We start from the raw sequence: 22107 nt of genomic DNA on the forward strand, positions 1-22107 counted from the left end.
GAGTCCACACTACCATATATTCCAGTTCAAAGCAGATATTGTGGGATTTTATTCAGCTGTGTGGAAAGGGCCTGAAGGTCCTTCCACACTGCCATATAATCCAGAATATCAAGGCAGAAAATCCCACAATATCTGTTTTGAACTGGGTTATCTGAGTCCACGTTGCCATATATTCAAATTCAAAGCAGATATTGTGGGATTTTCTGCCATGACATTCTGAGTTATATGGCTATGTGGAAAGGCCTTCAGTTCAAAGCAGATATTGTGGATTATCTGCATTGAACTGGAGTATATGGCAGTGTGGGCTCAAATAACCTAGGGCCCTTCCACACAGCCATATATCCTAGAATATCAAGGCAGAAAATCCCACAATATCTTTGAACTGCATTATCTAAGTCCACGCTGCCATATATTCCAATTCAAAGTAGATATTGTAGGATTTTATTCAGCTGTGTGGAAGGGGCCCCAGTTTCTACCTTGGTAGAATAGGTTAGATTGGATTGAATCTTCCTACTCACCAGGAGCACATTGGCTCCGTCTATACTGACCATGGAATGCAGTTCGAAGCTGGCTCTAAAGCATGGTGGCAACCAGATGGCAACAAACTCCCACCGAAGCATGCAAAAGCCAGCCTAGAGTTTGCACCGGTGCTATGTGTATCGCTCTCTCATTCCAGGATTTCCTATGGAATCATCTGCACAGCAAACCCGCTTGCATGAGGTGGGGCCCATGGTGCCTGCCTGCCTTCCTTCCAGCGCTCCGAGCCTGATGCCCCCTTTCCTTGGAGGCCTTGCCTTTTCTCAAAGCTGAAGGAAAGGGCAAAGGGGTGCCACTCACCCCTTTTTGTGGCATGTAGAGGTGGAGGAAAGGGCAGGCAGGCAGACGGGCCTGTGGAGCCATGTGGGGGTCTCTGAAACAGCAGGAGCTTGCATAACCACCTCTGCAGTGCCTCCCTTTGAGGCAGGCCTTGCACTGCCCTAGTGGGGCCTAGCCATTTCAGGAAAGCCCAGCCCACCCTCCCCCCGGTACCCCGCTGAGACCCAGCAGCACCTACCTGCTCCCAAGGCAGGCTGTCGGCTTGCGAGATCTCTGTCAGCAAGACAGAGATCTCGCAAGAAGTCCCAAGCTGTCGCGGGGATTTTCAAATACTTCCCAATCCTTTTGTGTTTTCTCATCTCGCTCAGCAGGAAGGAGGGGAAGGGGAAATACCTGGATGTCATGAAACTATGGGTCCTAGCAAGTGTTGCAGCGGAGCTCGACGGAAAGGAGCAGAAATAAAATAAAATAAATAAAGAGGAAGGAAGGCTTGCGGCCCGGATTTTCATTCTCACAGCCCATGGGTTAAGAACCACTGCTCTATGTAGATTTTGCTTTATAAACTTATTTTTTAAAATCTGTCTTTATGTTTTCTCTGTTCCATAATGGGTGTGGGCTATGTTGTTGTTGTTGTTGCTATTTTACTTTTCTCCCACTTTTCTCCCACATATGGGACTCAAAGTGGAGTACATTGATAAAGCGTGAATCTATCAAAGGCTACCACGAGTTCACCAGTGGAAGAGCATTGTTACGTTCATGTCCTGCTTGTGGGTTTTTTATAGACATCTAATTGGCACATCAGAAAGGAACCTGGATTCTCAGCAATTTGTCTTATCTAGCAGGACTCTTCTGAATATAAATTTAAATTCTGCTTAGAAGCAAGTTCAGTCTGCCCTCCCTATTTTTATTGCATGGATATTGTTCACAGGGTTAGCTAGGTAGTCTTCATTTTTCTTTTGTTCTATGAGTAATGTGATACTATAATGTATTTATGAGATTGTAATGTGCACCTTTTTTGGCTAAATGGCTCTGCCAAAATTGGGGTGCACAATAGATTTGTATAATGTGGTAATTAGCCTCCTGCTTGCCTCAATCTGTGGCTTCCTTGGCTTGACGGGGCTGGCTCCATTGCCAACCTCTTGCCACAGGCTCCAGAAGCCGAGGAGAAAGAAAAGGCAGCAGAGAAGGAGAGACCTCTTTGGCTTGCCAGGGTCGCCGCTTTGGGGCCGATGGCAAGCGGCTGGCAAGGGAGCAATCCTTGGCAAGACAGTGGCCCAGCAAGGCAAGGAGGCCACTCCTCCTTTAGCTTCATGGCTGCAGCCAACTTTGCCTTTTTTCCCTCAGCTACTTAGGCCTGCGGCCAGTGAGGGAACGTGCCCTGGTGAGGCAGCAAAGGTGGAGAAGGAGTGGCCTCCTTGGCTTGCCGGGGCCGCTGCCTCGACAGGGATGGCTGCCTTACTGCAGGCTCTGAAGTGGAGGAGGAAGAGGAGGTGAAGGCGGTGAAAGAGGATGAAATGGAGGAGAAGGCATCACGGCCCTGGGCTCCACCATGGGGTGCCCTTCCCTCCTTGGCCTTCTCTTCAGGCTCTGTGAAGGAGAAACGCAGGGAAAGGAGGAAAGGAAGGAGGGATGGGGCTCCATGCTCACTCGCCTCTCCACCTCCTTGCCTCATCTTCCCTCCGTCAAACTCAGTCCTCCTGGCCCCAAGGCACTCTAGGAAAGGCCACCACAGAGCTCCTTTCCTTTTTTCTCTACCTTACACCCTTGCTTCTCTATGCCTTTTCTTTCTACCTTTCCTTCTTGTACCTTCCTTACATTCATTCCCTTTCCCTCTCTCTGCCTTTTCTTTCTACCTTCCCTTCTTTCCATTTCCTTTCCTTCTCCCTGCTTTTTTACCTCTCTTTCCTTCTTTCTCTCCCTTCCACCCTTCCTTCTCTATGGCTTTTCTTTCTCCCCTTCCTTCTTGTACCTTCTTTCCACTCTCTTTCCGTCTCTCTGCCTTACATTTCTACGCTCCTTGAGGAAAGCATAGAATCCAAGAGTTTGGAGAGACCACTAAAGGCCATCCAGCCCAACCCTTTCTACTATGCAGCAGGACACAATCCAAGCATTCACAACACATGGACAACGTATAAATACTATACAATACTACACAGGGACATAGACCCCCTCTATCCTCACCACTTTCACAGTACACAAACAACCAAATCCATACTAAACATAAAGACAACCATACAACAGACATTCAATACCACCACTACCTCAACAAGTTCTCACCAACACCACCAGACAACGCCACAGCAACGCGTGGCCAGGCACAGCTAGTAGTTTATAAAGCCTAGTGTATATACCATAGCACGTATATACCTAAAGCCTAAAGAGTGTATTTTACCATACTCGTGTACCATACCATATAGCCATTATAGTTTATACCTTACTTCAATAGCCTAATATATACCTTATAGTTATTATAATTTGTACCTTACCATTATAGCCAATTACTTCACTTTATAGACAATACAGCCTAGTATTTACCACTATTAGCCTGCATTTTCCATCAAAATAGTATCATATTGTTTTAGTTTGGAGTATTTTACCTCGTAACCATTAAAGCATAGTGTACTTGCCATCTTGATTCTGTATTGCATTAATAACCAAGTGACTTGCCACGATTATATTCAAGTATTTTACCTCATACTATACAAATATAGTCAAGTGTTTATTTCCAGTGTAACTAAATTCAAGCAACAAACCTCGTCTCTGTAATATATTATTTTGATTCACCTTTCAAGTATCCTGATTGAAGTTAACTTTGCCTTTGTTTCAGTAAACTTATTTGGTTAACTTTATCCAGTCTCAAGAGTCTTTATTTTAAGAACTGAAGTACATCAGAGGGTATACTGATAGCCATTGGGTAGCCAGTCATATAGTTGTCCTTTTTCCTGCAGCATGCCATCACAGACCTCCAATGGGCTGCTCCACACACATAGCAAGCACAAATACTTCCCTTATATTTGGCAGCCATTTCCAAAATGGATACTTGTGGTGATATTTTCACACATTAGGAGCTTTCTGCATAGCTTCAGGGTAACAATTGAAAATTGTAATGATTTTTTAAAAGTTGATCAGAATTGTATATTCTCAGCCTGTTGAGTGGGCTCCTATATGCTCTGGAGTTTGGTTCCAGGACATACACACATAAATACTAAATTCTGTGATGCTCAAGTTCCATTATATACATTGGCATAGTAACATGGTGTCCTTTGTATGAAATGGTAAAATCAGGATTTGCTTTTGGGATTTTAAAAATGTTTTAAACTCATGGATGGCTGAATCTGTGGATGCAGAGGGCCAACTGCATTAATAACTAACTAAAATCTACAAAATTGGAGATATCTGCTAAAATACCTTGGGTTGGATCCAAAACTTTATATCAGCAACTGCATTATCCCCAAATGAGCCTCTCTGAATATTCCTAATGGGGGAAACAATATTTGCCAATTCCTGCTTCTTTTGCAGCCCCCAGTATTATCTTATCCATTCTCCAAAGGGCCCTCTAAATCACTGGCGCAGTTGGTGTTGAATAAAAAAAAATACTGGTCTGATAAATTAATGAAAATAATCTTATCCATAATTCAGATAACAGAAAATGTCCAGTGATTAGTGTTATGTGTGGTATTTGTTTCATCTATTTCATTCTTGTATTCATTTCGTACGGTCCATTCAGAAGCACAAAACGGAAGACACCATTTTCGGACAAAACAAAAGGTGACATGAAAGAGAAGGGTGTACAAACACATGCTTTGCTTTCATTTTCAGGCCATGTGGTATCCACTCCTGCAAATTTCTTCCTCATGCGTCAGAGGAGGAGGTGATCTTTGGCCAATTGAGGCCAAGGGAACAGTGACGTAGACTGGACAGGGAGAGTATATTGGGGGAATGCCCCTAAAGCGGCCATTGCGGTTGCGTCCTTTGCCGGTGCTGGTGGGGTGGCTGGCTTGCTCACTCTCTCTCCGCTTCGCTTGGCTTGCTGGTTGCCTTGTCTTGCCTTTCTGCTTCCTTGCCTTGCGGTGAGGGCACTGGGCAAAGATCTGCATTTTATTATTTTTTTTTAAAATCATTTTTATTGAAGATTTTTTAATACATAAATAACAAAAAAAGAAAAAAGGAGAAAAAGGGGAGGAAAGAAACAAAGAAAAAAACAAAAAACAAAAAAAAGGCGGGGGGGGGGACAGAGGTATGAGGAGGGTTTGTGAGGTAAGTTTCTTTGTTGGTAGAGATGTCATAAAGTTCCTTCCCACAATTCTTGATTTTTGAGGGGGGAATAATTACAGTTTTTGTTTTTTTTGAAGAAGGGATGATTGCAGTTTCTGATCTGGGGGTTTTATCCTTCTTAGCTATTATATTTTTAGTTTTGATCTTCCTTGGGTTTTCTAGCTCTTATTTTCGCTACCTATGCTTGTATCTTTTCTTGTTTTTAGGTAATCTTCCAGGTTTGACCAGTCTGTTTCTTTTATTGGTTTGCCTTGGTGGTTTCTCATCAAAAATGTTAGCCTATCCATGTTCTTTATCTCCCGTATCTTGGTTGTCCATTGTTCTGTGGTTGGTATCTGGGATGATCTCCATATTTTGGCAAAAACAATTCTTGCTCCTATAACCAGATAGTTTAGTATCTTTTCCTCGTTTTTATTTAACTTCATGTTTGTTAGACCAAGGAGATATAGTTTCTGGACTCATTATAAGTTGCATTTTCATTATTTTCTCGCATTCTTTATGTATTCCAATCCAGTACCTCTTTGTTTTGGTGCAAGACCACCACATATGGTAAAAATTTCCCTCGTGGTCTTGGCACTTCCAACACTTTGTGTTTATATCTTTGTTTATGAGACCTAGTTTTTTCGGAGTAATATACCATCTGTATACCATCTTATATTGGTTTTCTTTTAGGTCAGTGGCGTAAGTAAGTTTGATATTCTTCTTCCAGATCTTTTCCCATTCCTCGAAATTTATGGGTCTCCCAATATCTCTGGCCCATTGGGTCATACAAATCTTGACATGTTCTGATTCGGTGCTCCATTCCAGTAATTTTTTATAGATTTTTGTAATTAATTTGTTTTCTGACTCTAGTATTTTTTCCCATTCTGAGTTTTTTGCCATAAAGCCTTCTTTTTTATCTCTATTATATTGTGCCTTTAAGTTGTCTAAAATTTAGCCATGTTAAATGCTTAAATGATTTGAGTATTTCTTCCTGTGGTTTTAGGATGTATTCCCTATCATTTCTTATCAAAATGTCTTTGTAAATTGGGCCATTTGAGCTTCTTTGGTAGTTCTTCTGGATTAATTCTAAAGGCGACAGCCACATTGGTGTTTTTGGGAACATTCTTTTCTTGTATTTCTCCCAAATCTTATTTAATGGGTCTCTTATAGCGTGATTTCTAAAGATTTTCTTTTCATTTTTGTCTGGTGTGTCCCATAGGTATAGATGCCAACCCGAATTTATTATTTTATTTTTTGCCTGGATACTTGGCATATTTTTATTATTATTATTTTCTTTCGCCCATGCGAAGTAGGTGGACATAGCACTGAACGAAACATGCAGAATAACCACCACTCCTCTTGATGTTCCTCCAGCAACAGCAAGAGCGTTCCTCTGGGAAACTAAACAGGCAATTCCAACTGGATGGCCCCCCATGAGGGTCTTCCCCCAGGGGCAAACCAAGAATGGCCAACTTGAAAGTCCCTAAACAGACTCAGAAGTGGAGTGGGCAGATCAAAAGACAACTTGGCAAGGTGGCACTACCTGGAAGAATCCTCCACCTTGTGTGACTGTGGAGCAGAACAAACAATTCTGCATATGTATGCTTACCCACAATGTTCTGCCTCATGCATGGAGGAGGAGTTGTTTAAAGCTATGGACAATGCGGTCGCTGTTGCCCACTTTTGGTCTAAAACTATTTAGCTGCTTGTGATTTCTTTATTTCATCACTTTTAAATTTATTTATTACTAGCTTGGGGTCCCGGCAGTGCCCGAGTTATTAGTAGACGGCATTGAGTTGTTTGGGGATGTGAGGAAATATCACTTAAGTTTGGTTGAGATCCGTCATCAGCTGGGTTCAGTGCTGTCTGTATAAGGGTGAACTACAACTCCCAGAGCCAAAGGACAATCACCCTGAAACCCTGCCTGTATGCTCAGTTGGGCATGATGAGGCAGTGTGCCAAGTTTGGTCCAGATCCGAAGTTGGCTGGGTTCAGTGCTGTCTATATAAGGGTGAACTACAACTCCCAGAGCCAAAGGACCTAGCAACCCGAAAAATAGTTGTATCTATCAAGTAGAAAATAAGGTACCACTTATAAAATGGGGAGGCAAATTTAACTCATTTATGATGTTGGAATGAGGAAGTGCCGTCACAGTGGATGATCTCTCGGTTCTATGTGTATATGTATATAATGTGATCCGCCCTGAGTCCCCTTCGGGGTGAGAAGGGCGGAATATAAATACTGTAAATAAATAAATAAATAAATAATGTTGCCTAAGTACCTGATGTTGCCTGGGTTCATTTGGTAAGGATATATTTTAGAAATAGGCATTGTTGGATTTTGGATTTAAGAATAAAGCTATTAGAAAATGCATAACCATATAAACAGAACCATTTATATATATATAAACAGATCACATTATATACATATAGGGCAAACATTCAATGCCCATATACACACAGAACAGAGACAGAGACAGACGCAGAGACAATTTAACCTTCTCCTGAGGGGATGTTCGATTCTGGCCACAGGGGAGAACAGCTGCTTCATCATCCACTGTGACGGCACTTCCTCATTCCAACGTCATAAATTAGTTAAATTTGCCTCCCCACTTTATAAGTGGTACCTTATTTCCTACTTGATGTGGTGCTACTTCCATCAGCCCAAGATCAACCTATTTACGTACTGCCGCCTGACCTTGTTGAAGGAGAGTGCTGTATCCAAAAGACACAGGCAAAAGCTGCCCTGTTTGGAACAGGGAAGATGGCCGCCTCTTTTGTGGCCTAGCACAATGGAGCCAGGCTGCAAGGCCTGAAACGTGTTAGCAAAATGATCAAAGGAGGCTTGGATTGGGGCTTTGGGGGCTAGAAGTGTTCATAAGCATATCATTAAAAAGATAATAACAATGTTCTCTGCTGTCTTTTGAGGAAAGTAGGGCCTTACAAAGAAGTTGAAAGCTGAGGCAAGATGGCGTCCCCTTTTGGGCCTAGCAGTGTGGGGCCAGCCTGGAAGGCCTTAAACATGTCAGCAGAGGAGCCAAAGGGGGCCATCCGTTGTCAGTGGGTTCATGGGTCGTAGGGGTCATGTGTGTCAAGTTTGGTCCAGGTCCGGCCTTCCTGGTGGTGGCAGTGGTGTTTTTTATTACCAAAGTGTAGGCCAAATGCTGTTAACTCTCCCAAAGCTAGCATCGTTCTGAGGAGATAAGTAGGCCGAACGAAGCCAGTTGATAGTAGTTTTTCCTTCAGCGATCCCAGTGACCTGTGAAAGTGCTGGCCAATCAGAGCTGGCCCATATTCCGGCCGGCCAATCAGAAAGCTGACCCATATTCCGCCAGGCCAATCAAAACGCGAGCACATATTCCGCCAGGCCAATCAAAACACTGATACATACTCCGATACAAACATTCACTTTTATTATATATATAGATGCAATGTTTTTATTTATTTATTTACAGTATTTATATTCCGCCCTTCTCACCCCGAAGGGGACTCAGGGCGGATCACATTATACACACATAGGGCAAACATTCAATGCCCATAAACACATCAAACAGAGATCGAGACAGACAGATGCAGAGGCAATTTAACCTTCTCCTGAGGGGATGTTCGATTCTGGCCACAGGGGGGAGCAGCTGCTTCATCATTCACTCTGATGGCACTTCCTCATTCCAGGTCGTAAATTAGTTAAACTTGCCTCCCCGCTTTTTTTTTTTTTATTTCCTACTTGATAGATGCAACTATCTTTCGGCCTGCTAGGTCAGCAACGAGCAGGGGCTTTTTTTTTTTTAATTGATGGGTGCTCACCCTGCCACTCTGGCCTTGAACTCATGACCTCATGGTCAGAGTGATTTATTGCAGCTGCTCAACAGCCTGCACCACAGCATAAATAAATAAATTGACTAATCTTTAACAACTGAAGAATTACCATATTTACTCGAGTCCAATGCTCACCTTTTTTGGACTAAATTATATAATTAGATTTGATGGTGCTTTAGAATCAGGCACCTAAACCCATCTGTGCTGTTAGGGAAGAGATCCCAGCTTGGAATAAAGGAGGCACAGACAGCTGTGGCCTTTAAAGGGCTGGTGGAAAGCTGGTGGTGGCTACAAAAAGGCTGGTGGGAAGGCCAGGCAAATGACTGCAACTATTTATGTATTTATTTATCTTGTTAGAAGTGAACCGAAGGTACAAGTTGTAATGTATTTGCAAAGACAAACATTTTTTTTTTAAAAAAACTTGGCATTATACTAAATGTCCTTTGACCTGTTGCTGGCCACTTGGAGTGCCATTGTTACAGGTAGTCTGTGGTTTGCTCTTCTCCACACTCACATGCTGTGGCCTCTGTTTTGTAGCCCCATTTCTTAAGGTTGGCTCTGCATCTTGTGGTGCCAGAGCGCAGTCTGTTCAGTGCCTTCCAGTCTTCTGTGTACCCAGGAGGGAGTCTCTCATCTGCTGTCAGTCACTGATTGAGATTCCAGGCTTTAGCATACTTAAAATGTTGAATATATATCATAAAACAACTGCTTGTCATAGCAATACAACTGAGAACCTTAATACCATATCCACCAGTATTTTTTTTTTCAAAAAAATGTATAAAATCATCAGCAGACAACATTTCTTTACCAGCTGTTGAAAAGACTAGTGCTGGTCATAGGTGAATTTTTCCATGGAAGGGCATTGTTTTAGTAATAAACAGTTCCAATAAAATCATGTCAGAATTGAAGAATAAACACTTTAAAAAAATAGCTGACATCTTAATGCTTGTGCAAAATAATATTGATCTAGCACCAGAAAGAAAATAATATTAGCACCAGTCTCTCCACCATAGTGAGGATATTCTACATGTGGGGTGCCATAACAGAGAGGGCTGTTCTCCTTGTTAACACATAATGTAGGAAAGATTCTTAAAGCCACCCCAGAGAATCTTAGAGCTGGTGTAATATTGGCACCCCTAGCCATTTGACTCCTTAAAAATAAACACTCATATCCTTGATTGGAATTGAAAATGAATAGGAAGAAAGCACAGATCTTTTAGAATCTGTATAATTTTACCTAGCTGTACTTATTACAGTTCTGCCCCACCTTGATTTTGCATCATCTGAAGTTTCCAGGTTCTCATCAAAGCCCCACACACAGTAGAGTAGTCTGTTGAGTAGTCTAATTACCAAAACATGATGCACTGGTGCTCTTTTATCCTAGTCCCAGAACAATCCTAGCTAGCAAACCAGACAAAGCTAATGAAGTGTACTCCAGGCCACAAAAGGCACCTGAATCTCTAAGGAAAATATCAGTCAAGAATACCACTAGAACAGTGGAATTTTACATAATGATTTGTGGATCAGTGTCTGTGCACAAGCTATCAGCTACTGTCTTTAAAGAGTGCCTTTAAGTCATTTCTGACTTAACTTGATACATGGTGACTTAGGGTGACCGTATCATGAAGGTTTTTTGACTAGATTTGTTCAAAGGGGTTTGCCTCTGCCTTCTTCTGAAACTCAGAGAGTGTGATATCCAAGGTCATCCAGTGGATTTTCATAGCTGAGTAGGGATTAAAACCCTGATCTCCAGAATCATAGTCCAGTACTCAAAACACTATACCATGAACATGCTAAATGAGAACCATGAAGAGTCTCTTTGTGAGCTAAATTCAGCCACATGTGTACTACTCCTGTCCTCCATTTATCCTCAACTTCACCTGCTGTTTCTTGGTGTCAGGCTACAGTGTAGTCAAACCTGAGAGATTGGCATAGATAATGCTGTATCTGCTTTCTTCCACCTGTATTTTATTTTTTAAAGAAAAAACTTTGTGGAATGTTTACTTTCAGAAAAACCACGATATACATTTAGCATCTCTGCTTGCTTGTTCTGTGTCTGATTTGAGGTAAAACAACTTTTCAAAGGGAGTGGAGAAGTCTTCATGTCAAAAGTAAGCACTGTTTCTTATATCCTAAGTAGAAAATAAAATGAGGGTACCTTTTCACTGGGTCTAAGGTTTCTGCTGACATACTCCTTTTCAAGCCCTGCTGTTTCCCTTTGCCTATGAACCTCACTTGGGGCGGGGGGGGGGGGGGGCTGCCACCCAATCCTGTATGAGATCTTCATGATCAGTTCAATGAGTGGCAGATTTGATGCCTTTTGTGAAGCCCATTTAACCTGAATTCTGAAGCCAGCCTCCTCTCTTGCTGAAAATGATGACTGAAAAGCTATTTCATTCTTATGTTAATACGTACATACAGCAAAATGTCCTAGACCATATGGCATAGAGAGCAGAAGGGTGTTTTCATTATATCCATTTCCATCTACCGCTGTTGTCTTTCCAGTTGCATGCTTCCTGGTGTAGCAGTTTATTCGCTTGACCCACTTCTGCAGTAGGTTTGCCAAATTAAATGCTCTTACTTCATTGCTTGTTTTCACAGAACATTCCCGTGACTGAAGGGGGAAAGCAGATTGTGCAAGGCGGTGAATCAATTCTCCTCTGGCCTTTTTCATAAGGAAAATACTCATTTCACTAATCTTTATGCCCTGAACCATGTACCTCAGTGGTTTTAGTTTTAGGACATTTTTTTAAAATGTAAGGAATGAATGCCTCTAATAGATTATTTTGCTAAAACTAAGACAGCATGAGAAAATGTATTCTTGAATAAAGAAATAATTAAAAATAGTGCATCAAAATGTTGTCTGTGCCTTTAAAATATAAAAGCAAACAAATAGTCTTAGAATTAAGTAGCAGTGGACACCAAAACAGAAAACATTGGATTTTTTCCTCTGAAATGTGAAAGTTTGTGATTTTCCTGTAAAAGTATGTCAAAAAAACATTCTCCATCTCCTTCCCTCTCCCCCCCCCCCATAATATGTTGTATATATGCATATACACAAAGGAAAAGTTAAAAGCAGGGATGGAATAGCACGTGTGTGTGTGTGTGTGTGTGTGCGTGCATGCGTGCATGCGGTAGCACACTTTATTTAATGGATACTATTGATTTTACTAGCACACACCAGAAAACATACGATTTAGTTACAGTATTATCTTTGTTATTAACGCTTCTACTGAATCCATTTCCTTTATTTCCCCTATACTTATTCATTCTCCTGTTTGCAATTTTTGTGAATAACCCTTTCCCTTTAGGTCTACTTATTTGATTTATTCATCAAGCAGGGGGTAACACCACCCAGCCTTTGCCTGCTGCTTAAAAACATCCAGAAATAGCTGTCATATCTTTTAATCATTCACTGACTTTGGGTTTGGCTTTAGTTCAGCCAGTTGGTCTTGGCATATCACCCAGAGAGCCAGCACCTAATTAATTATCTCTGTAAATCCCCATTTTGTCAACTAGTAGAAAAACTGTGTGTGTGTGTGTGTGTGTGTGTGTGTGTGTCTAAAACTAAGAATTTGAATGCTCTTTGCTTTTATATGGAAATAATCAGTTAAACAGATAGTAACCTTTCATCACATTGACAAGCCTAGTTAGAGCAAACAGACCAGAGTGTGATTGCAGGAAGCATTGCGCCTCTCCGGTTGCTGAGAATATTCTTGGCTCACGCCCTTCCCTTCCCCCTCGCCTTGCTGTCCCCTGTTTGCTTGCACAGGGCCATGGTGTTGCATCACTATTTTCCTTTGCTCTTTGTGGCCTGTGCTGCAGTGCCAAACCCATCCAATGAGATAGCAGCCTTCCCAGCATGTGCTGGCCAATCCAGATCCTGCCTTGGCTGGAAATATGAAGCCCTTAGGGGAAGGCAATAACAAAAGCCTTTCACTGCAGACAAAATGTTAAGTGTCTGCGCAGACTTTTCCTGTTTTTAATTTTATTACTCGTAAGAATGGAGGGATTGTTGTTTTCTTTCATGTTTCCCTTTCAAGCAATTTTAATTATACATTTGTGCTACATCAGAAGCTCGGGAACAAAGTGGTTCAGCCTATTGCATCTTATGCTAAAAATGCAGTAGCCTTCTGGCAGTGCCAATATATTCCAGGGCTGTAAATATAGCTGACATGCTGAAGAATTTTAAGCAGTTGGAAAGGTCTCTGACACCACACGCAGTGCCCTCGAGAGCAAATGATGAGAAAAACAGACCACTTCCCCCTCCAGTTTTATCAGGTGTCTTTTTTTTCCTTTAAGGGGTGGAAATGAAGTGTTTTTCCAGCTGTTCAATCTGTTAAGAGCCCAAAGAAGCACAATAATAAACAATTTTAATTGCTGTTAGTCTTACCTCAGCAAAGATTTTATCATTCATATCTAGAGCTTTCTTTTAAAACCACTGAAACCATGGTACATGCTGTATGTGGTGTCCTACTGTCATTTTACAATAACAAGCTAAAACCATGCAGGGAACCATTTTTTCCTTGATACGCTGTTGAAAATGCTTAAAGGAAATCCCTTTTTCCCTAGTACTTTAGCTAATAGCATTTCAAAATACTTTCCTGCTGTTAAAAGGACCCTGAGGAAATAAGTTGCAGGTTACATGTTTTCTTTACATTGGTGCAGCAGTCTGGGGAAAGGTTTAATGCAAAATTAGAAATCACACTGGTGACGTAAAACAAGCTGACAAACTGGGAGCCAAGGCGTGATTTCGTTATTTATTTACTTGCTTATTATTTCACTGGTTATAAAGCAGGAACTGGAGCTCGAAAAAGCAAAGGTTTGGTAAGAGCTGAATACTCATTTTGACTTGAGAACTGGTGTTACTTATTTTAAAAGAATATCTTTGCAGCTAAATTATATGATTGCTTCAGGCCTTATCACATTTTTAACACTTTGTAAAGAGAAATGACTGTTACAAGCCTAAAGATTATAAATTGTTTTTATCTGTGAGAGCAGTTCTGAAGAAAAACCCAAGTAGCATTTATTTGTGTGTTTAATAAAAGATTGGAGAAGAATATTTACTGGGATACTGAATTGCACTTCTTATCCAGAGACAAAGAATATATAAAGGACTAGCTGTGCCCTGCCACGCGTTGCTGTGGCGAAGTATGGTGGTATGGGAAATAAAGTATTGAGGAATTGGTGGCAGTTAAGGTAAAGGGTTAAGGTTTTCCCCTGACGTTAAGTCGAGTCATGTCTGACTCTGGGGGTTGGTGCTCATTTCCATTTCTAAGCCAAAGAGCTGGCGTTGTTCATGTGGTATGACTGCATGGAGTGCCGGTACCTTCCTGCCGGAGCAGTATCTATTCATCTACTCTCATTTGTATGTTTTTGAACTTTAGGGTTGGCAGAAGCTGGGGCTAACAGTGGGGGCTCTCTCTGCTCCCCCAATTCAAACCTGCGACCTTTCGGTCCAGAAGTTCGGCAGCTCAGCGCTTTAACACGCTGCGCCATCAGGGGATATTATTTCCTAAAGGTTGTGAATATACAATATTTCTGATTGTTTTTTTTTTGTCTGTTGGAGGCAAGTATGAATGCTGCAATTAGGCAAAATGATTAGCACGTAATGGCCTTGCAGCTTTAAAGCCTGGCTGCTTCCTCCCTGAGTGAATTTTTTGTTGGGAGGTGCTAGCTGGCCCTGATTGTTTCCTGTCTGGAATTCCCTTGTTTTCAGAGTGGTGTTCTTTGCGATATTTTATGTGCTTCTACTGTCTGTGGCCCTCAGAAAACAGAGGATTTGCCAGACTTTGGTGATAGGAATACTTTGATTGTTTCCTGTGTGGAATTCCCCTGTTTTCAGAGTGTTGTTCTTTATTTAGTGTTCTGATTTTAGAGATTGTATTGTTGTGTTTTATTATAACTCAGTAATTTTTATATATTGTGATTTTAGATTGTTTGAATACTTGGAGCCAGATTGTATTCATTTTCACGGTTCACAGCAACATAATAATAATAATAATAATAATAATAATAATAATAATAATAATAATAATAATGACTTTAATAATACACACTGCTTCACTCCCTTGTCAGCTTCCTTTCTGGAAGAATCCTTTCTTGGAAGGTGTTAGCTGGCCCTGATCGTTTCCTTTGTGGAATTCCCAATTTCCCTGCTTTCAAAGTGTTGCTCTTTATTTACTGTCTTGGTTTTAGAGAATATTTTGTTCTTTATTATTCTACCACAGTAATTATTTCATATTACAGTAGAATCTCACTTATCCAACATTTGCTTATCCAATGTTCTGGATTATCCAACGCAGTCTGCCTTTTAGTAGTCAGTGTTTTTGTAGTCAGTGTTTTAAATTCATTGTGATATTTTGGTGGTAAATTTGTAAATACAGCAATTACTACATAGCGTTACTGTGCATGGAACTACTTTTTCTGTCAAATTTGTTGTATAATATGATGTTTTGGTTCTTAATTTGTATAATGATGACCTAATTTAATATTTAATTGGCTTTTCCTGAATCCCTTCTTATTATCCAATGTTCTGCCAGCCTGTTTATGTTGGATAAGTGAGACTGTATTGTATATTTATAATCTTATATTATCTGCTTAGAACTGGATTATATGAGGCCCCTTCTACACAGCTGGATAAAATGCAAACTGAAGTGGATTATATAGTAGTATGGAGTCTAGATAATCCAGTTCAAAGCAGATAATATAAGATTCTAAATGGGTTATATAGCTGTATGGAAGGGCCTTGAGTCTACACTGCCATGTAATCCAGTTAAAATCTGATAATCTGTATTTTATATGCAGTGTGGAAGAGGCCTAAATAAGGCCTAACTCTGCCTGTCCCCTGGGGTGAGTGGGTTGCTAGGAGACCAAGTGGGTGGAGCTTAGCCTTCTAACTGGCAGCAATTGGCTAAAAACAATTATTCCTCTCTCTCTAAATAGGACTTTATTTTTCTTTTCTTTTTGTTGTCGGAACGTAGGGGCAAGGATGGTGGATTGTGCTGCCAAATTTCTAGGTTCTGGGGTTTGTACTTTTGTTGTTTAGTGGCGGGGGGGGGGGGGGACACACCATTACTCATTTATATATATACTAGCTGTGCCCGGCCACGCGTTGCTGCGGCGTTGTCTGGTGGTGTCTGTATTTTATAGGCAGTGTGAAAGAGGCCTAAGTGAGGTCTAACTTTGCCTGTCCCTGGGCTGAGTGGGTTGCTAGGAGACCAAGTGGGCAGAGCTTAGCCTTCTAACTGGCAGCAATTGGATAAAAGCAATTATTCCTCTCCCTCTAATTAGGACTTTATTTTTCTTTTCTTTTTGTTGTATCAACCTAGAGGTGTGGATGAGGGGTTGTGCTGTCAATTTTCGAGGTTGTGGGATGTTTAGTTTTGTTGTTTTGTCGGTCGCCAGGATTCCATCACTCTTTTATATATATACTAGCTGTGCCCGGCCACGCGTTGCTGTGGCTTTTTTTTAGTGATGTTGGTCAATCTACATTGGGTTTTATTTTTGTTGTGACCGTCAACAAAAATTATACAGTATTATTTATTCATTTATTACATTAAAGACATATGATAGGATATTACGCTATAACATATACGACTATTTCACAATATTAGTAGTAATATATATATATATATATATTGTTTTGTTTTGTTATTAGTATTATATTGTAGTGTATTATAATATTATTAGCAGTATTATATGTATATACAATGTATTGTATTATATATGTATTGTATTATTATATATATTAATATATTGCAAATTGGCCCCAGAGTACGGAATGGCCTTGTAGTTTCAAAGCTTGGGTGGTTCCGTGTGTTAGAGGGGGGGAATGCTTTGTTGGGAGGTGCTAGGTGGTCCTGATTGTTTCCTGGATGGAATTTGTGTGTTTTCAGACTGTTGTTGTTTATTTACTGTGCTGAGATGAGAGAGTGATGAGTACGGAATGGCCTTGTAGGTTCAAAGTGTGGGTGGTTTCCTGTGTGAAGGGGGGAATCCTTTGGTGGGAGGTGTTAGATGGCCCTGATTGTTTCCTGGATGGAATAGCTGTGTTTTTAGAGTGTTGATCTTTATTTACTGTCCTGAGATGATATTGTTGTGTATTATTGTACCACAGTAATTATTTCATATTACAGTAGAATCTCACCCAACATTCGTTTATGCAATGTTCTGGATTATGCAATGGAGTCTGCCTTTTAATAGTCAATGTTTTTGGAGTGAGTGTTTTTAATGTATTGTGATATTTTGGTGGTAAATTTGCAAATACAGTAATTACTACATAGCATTACTGCGCATGGAACTACTTTTTGTGTCAAATTTGTTGTATAACATGATGTTTTGGTGTTTAATTTGTATAATGATGACCTAATTCGATGTGTAATTGGTTTTCCTGAATCCCTTCTTATTATCCAACATATTTATTTATGCAACGTTCTGCCGGCTTGTTTATGTTGGATAAGTGAGATTCTAGTGTATATTTATAATGTGATATTATTTGTTTAGAAGTGGATTATATGAGGCGCCTTCTGTTATAACAATAATAATTATTATAGTCTTGAATGATTATCATTGTGATAAAAATAATAACTACTTATTATTAGTTGTTATTATATTGTTGAATGATTATCAATGTTATAATAATAATTATTAATTTGTGAATGATTATTACTATAATAATAATAATAATTTTCTATTATTACGATTTGTTAATACATTGTTGAATGATTGTCAGTGTTATAATAATAAGAACTGACTATTATTATGAATTATTATGTTCTCGAATGATTATCAGTATTATACTAATAATAAATTAGTATTATTATTGGTGATTATTACATTCTTAACTGATGATCAGTTATTATATTAATAATTATTACAGGGAAGGGAAAGGTGAGGGCGATAGGGTTTGAGAGGGGAAAAAGGGGGGCTTCTGAGGCATTGGAGGGGTTGTAATTTGTGGGTGAGAACAACAACAACAATAACAACAATAGAAAAGGGGGAAGCTCAGCCTGGGCCAACTTGGGCCTTCCCTTGACTTGTTTTGGGCGCCAACTTCCACCCTTCCTGGCCTGAGGCTCTTTCCTTTTCCCCATCAGCCGTTTAACCGGGTGAGGGGGAAAAGGAAGGGCCCTGAGGCCGGGAAGGGCGGGGGTTGGCGCCCCAAACAACTCGAGGGGAGGTCCAGGCCTGCTCGAGGGCCGTGCCCTCCTCTTCCCCCCTCACCTTGAAGAGCTTGAAGACCTCCGAGAAGAACCGAGAAGGGAGGAGGAGAGAGGGTGAGACGGGGGCTCGGCGGGGCCTTCCTCGCATTGGGGGGAGGGGAGAGGGGCGGGAGGAGGGGGCCTGAACGGCAACCGGGGCCCTCCATGGGCCCTGAGGGGGGAGGACATTGAGGGGGAGAGGGCAGAGAGCGACGTGAGGCCCGCACGCCTCCCAGCGCGGCCTCCTCCATCCCGCGCCCAGCAAGGAATCGGCCTTCCTGCCTTCCTTCCTTCAGCTCTGAGGCGAGGTGTGTGTGTGCGCGCGCGGGAAGGGATGGGGGGGTGCGCGCAGGCGCACATCGCCTGTTGCAGTTTTTGGCCGTTTGTGGCCCTGTGATTGTGTTTGTCATATAAATCTTACTGGAGCCGCGCGAGCGCCATAAAGGTTTGAAGCATGGTGTTTTTGCGCATGCGTACTTAGTTTTGGCATTTTTTGGTGTTGTGATAGTGTTTTATGTGTAAATTTGTTGTATCTTACTGGAGGCGGGGATGATGGATTGCGTTGCCAATTTTCGAGTTTGGGGGGGCTGTAGATTTGTTGTTTTGTCCATCGCCGTGATGCCATCACTCTTTTATATATATAGACTAGCTATGCCCGGCCACGCGTTGCTGTGGCGAAGCCTGGTGATATGGGAAATAAAGTATTGAGCAATTGGTGGTAGTTGGTATATGTCATTTCCAAAAGGTTGTGAATATGCAGTATTTGTGGTTATTCCTTTTTTTTTTTTTTTGTCGTTTGGACAGAAGTATGAATGGTTTAATTAGCTGGAATGATTGGCATGTAATGGCCTTTCAGCCTCAAAGCCTGGGTGATTCCTGAGTGGGGGAATCGTTTGTTGGGATGTGTTAGGTGGCTGTGTTTGTTTCTTGTGTGGAATTCATTTGTTTTCAGAGTGTTGTTCTTTACGTCTTGATGTGGAGGAGTGTGGTGGTGTTGAAAATACAGTAATGAGGAAGTCGTGGTATATGTGTTATGGTTGTATATATGTAAAAAATGGATAAGATTGTGTGTGATCTTGAGCTCACATCATGTCTAGTGAACTTCCAGTAAGTCCATTAGTAGTTAAAGTCTGAAGGAAGTACGGTTTGATGGTGTAAGGGTATTGAATGGGATTAAAAGTGGTCAAGAAAGGTTTAGCTTAGGTAGAAAGGAGCGAGGGTTGGAAGGTGAAAGGATATTCAATTGTATTTAAGCTGGGTAACAAAGGGTTGTCCTTGGTAGGAAGTAGTCATATGTTGTACGTTGAGCATCTGTTGTACGTTGTATCCATATACAAATGTGTGTATATGTATATAGATTGTTTGTCATATAGAAATAATCTGAAGTTGCCTATATATATTCCATATATGTATGTATCCCACACCTATATATAGTGTATGGTGAGTATGGGTTATCCATATATACCAGTGTGTGTGTGTGTGTGTGTGTGTATACAACCTGCTGTATTATATTATTATTATTATTATTATTATTATTATTATTATTATTATTATATTCCAAAGGTTTATTATTATGATTTAATATTATTATTATATTTGAAAGGTTTATTTTCATTATTACTATGTAATATTATTATATTTAAAAGGTTTATTATTATGATGTAATATTATTATTATATTCCAAAGGTTTATTATTATTATTATTATTATTATTATTATTATTATTATTCCTCCCAAGAAAGGATTCCCCTAAGTAGGAAGCAGGCAGGGTTTGAAGTTGTAAGGTCATTCAATGGTAATTAATCTGATGAGATTTGGTTTGAAGATCCAATGATGGTTAAGTGTTATTATTATTATTATTATTATTATTATTATTATTATTATAGTATGGAGTATTAAAAAGCCTTATTATTATGATAGCATTATAATATTATGGAGTATTTAAAAGCCACCACTTATACACAATAGAGAGAACAGAATGGCAGAGAAAAGAAACTTTGCCCATCCTCAGAGGTTCGCTTTTTGGAAACTGTTGGGAGAAAAACAGGAGGAAAGTATATTGCCTATTTATTGAGTGATTAATGTATTGTTTTATGATTGTTATTTAATATCGATTGGAGTGAAGTCACTTGAGCCACGAGGTGCTGGTTTGGTATAACCCAAGGTTGTCTGTTGTATAACCAAAGGAGGAAGAATGGAAGTTTTCCAGTAGCTAAGGAAACGTTGCAAACTCTCCCTGCCATTGGGGAAGAGGCATGGCAGAGCATGATGGGAACTGTAGTTTCCCCAGAATAGAGGCTGGCTCTTAAAGGAGCCTTTGAGATTCACAGCAGTTGAGAACATTTGAAAGTTTTGGAAAGGAGTACTAAAAAGAAGACAGTAAGGCAGAAGGAAGGGAGAGAGGGAGGGGGTGTGCGGAGAAAAAGGAGAAGAAAATTATTTTGAGGCGGAAGGTGCTGCTGGTGGTGGTTCTTCCCTTCTTCCCTCAGGAATCTCGCCTCGAATCGGGAGGTAGGCGGAGGAAGGAGAGAGGGGGAGAGAAAGGAAGCCATAGTGTCTGGAAGAGGAAAAGGTGGCTGACGAAGAAGCCGCTGAATGGAGGCTCTCCGTTTTTGGGTTTTTTTACCTCGGAGGCCTGGAAAGAAGGAGGAGGATGGAGTGTTCCGTTGGGGGGGAGGTGGTGGAGGGAAGGATTGGTGAAGAGTTTTTTTTTTGTAAGATGGAGGCGGTGCCGGAGGAGGGAGAAGTTGAGCGCGTGGGCGAGGGGAATGTGTGTGAGTGCGCGCGGGGGAAGCGTTTCTAGGATTGTGTGTTGGCGCAGGCGCACATGGTCTGTTGTGGTTTTTGGCCCTGTGATTGTTGTTTGTGTGATATTTTGTTGTTTCGTACTGGAGGCGGGGATGATGGATTGCGTTGCCAATTTTCGAGTTTGGGGGGCCTGTAGATTTGTTGTTTTGTGCATCGCCGTGATGCCATCATTCTTTTATATATATAGATATAGATGGTATTTAAAGATGATGCTGTGATACTATCTTTTTGTCTATTTAGATTGCGGCTAAAATAAATGAAGGACTTTCCATATTGGCTTGTAAATAAGATATAGATGCTATATGTGTTTAGTGGTACATAAGACATATTGTGTCTATCAAATCTGTACAATTTGAAATAGATAAAATTGCTATTGTTAAATTTTTGTAACATGCAGAGTGTGAACTGTGTCTTTAAAATATATGCAATTCAAATACATATAATCATTATTGTTGGGTTTTTGAAGATAAAACAGATCCTTCACAAGTCACCTACTGCTTTAATTTCTCGTTATTGGCACTCCATTTATGTTAGCTGGCTGCCAAACAAAAGCAATTATGTGCCATAATAGCAAAATTAAGAGATGAGTGTTGCCTTTTTACAGCAGGACATAGTGAAAACCATTTCCTTCTCACAGCTGTATCTTGATTACACTTTTTTCTGTGTCTTGTGTGTGTGGCACACACACCTTCCTGTAGGTTTTAATTGGAGGTCACCAAAACTCAAAAAGGAAACCTATAAATCACAGTATTTGAAAGCAAATGAGAAAGCAACTCTATGTTGTTGTTCCTATAGTCTCTTTCTACTTTTAAACAAAGTTAAGAAACTCTTGTTCTTACTGTGTTAATTTTTGTTTCTCTCATCTGCAGGTGTCCTAGTTGTAAATGTTACATGGAGGAATAAAACTTATGTTGGAACTTTGCTTGATTGCACGAAACACGATTGGGCTCCTCCCCGGTAAGCTGTCAAAAGTCTTCTTTTTCTCTGCTTTCTCTTCCAAATTCTGATATGAAAACTGAACAGAGACTTATAAAAACAGTTCTGCATCACTGAAACCATACATTAAAAGAACACATTCTCAGATTAGGTGCTATAAAATGTAGATATTAACGGAGGGCTCATATATTTTGTGATGTAGGAAATTATTTCACTATTAAGATACACCCCTCACATGCCATAAACTTTGTAGGAGAAATCTTGTTATGGCC

General features: G+C 40.5%; 1 protein-coding gene across 4 annotated transcripts in view; it reads left to right on the top strand.

Annotated features, from left to right (window-relative positions):
• Positions 1–22107, top strand: part of znf608 (zinc finger protein 608) — a 183236-nt gene that overhangs the window by 148146 nt on the left and 12983 nt on the right. For all 4 annotated transcript variants that reach the window (XM_008114070.3, XM_008114072.3, XM_003222980.4 and 1 more), the window contains exon 4: positions 21769–21856. In XM_008114070.3, coding sequence (XP_008112277.2) covers positions 21769–21856 — 88 coding nt within the window. The remainder of the gene's footprint in view (positions 1–21768; positions 21857–22107) is intronic.

This window comes from Anolis carolinensis, chromosome 2, assembly GCF_035594765.1.
Source record: "Anolis carolinensis isolate JA03-04 chromosome 2, rAnoCar3.1.pri, whole genome shotgun sequence".
Taxonomy (NCBI): Eukaryota; Metazoa; Chordata; class Lepidosauria; order Squamata; family Dactyloidae; genus Anolis; species Anolis carolinensis.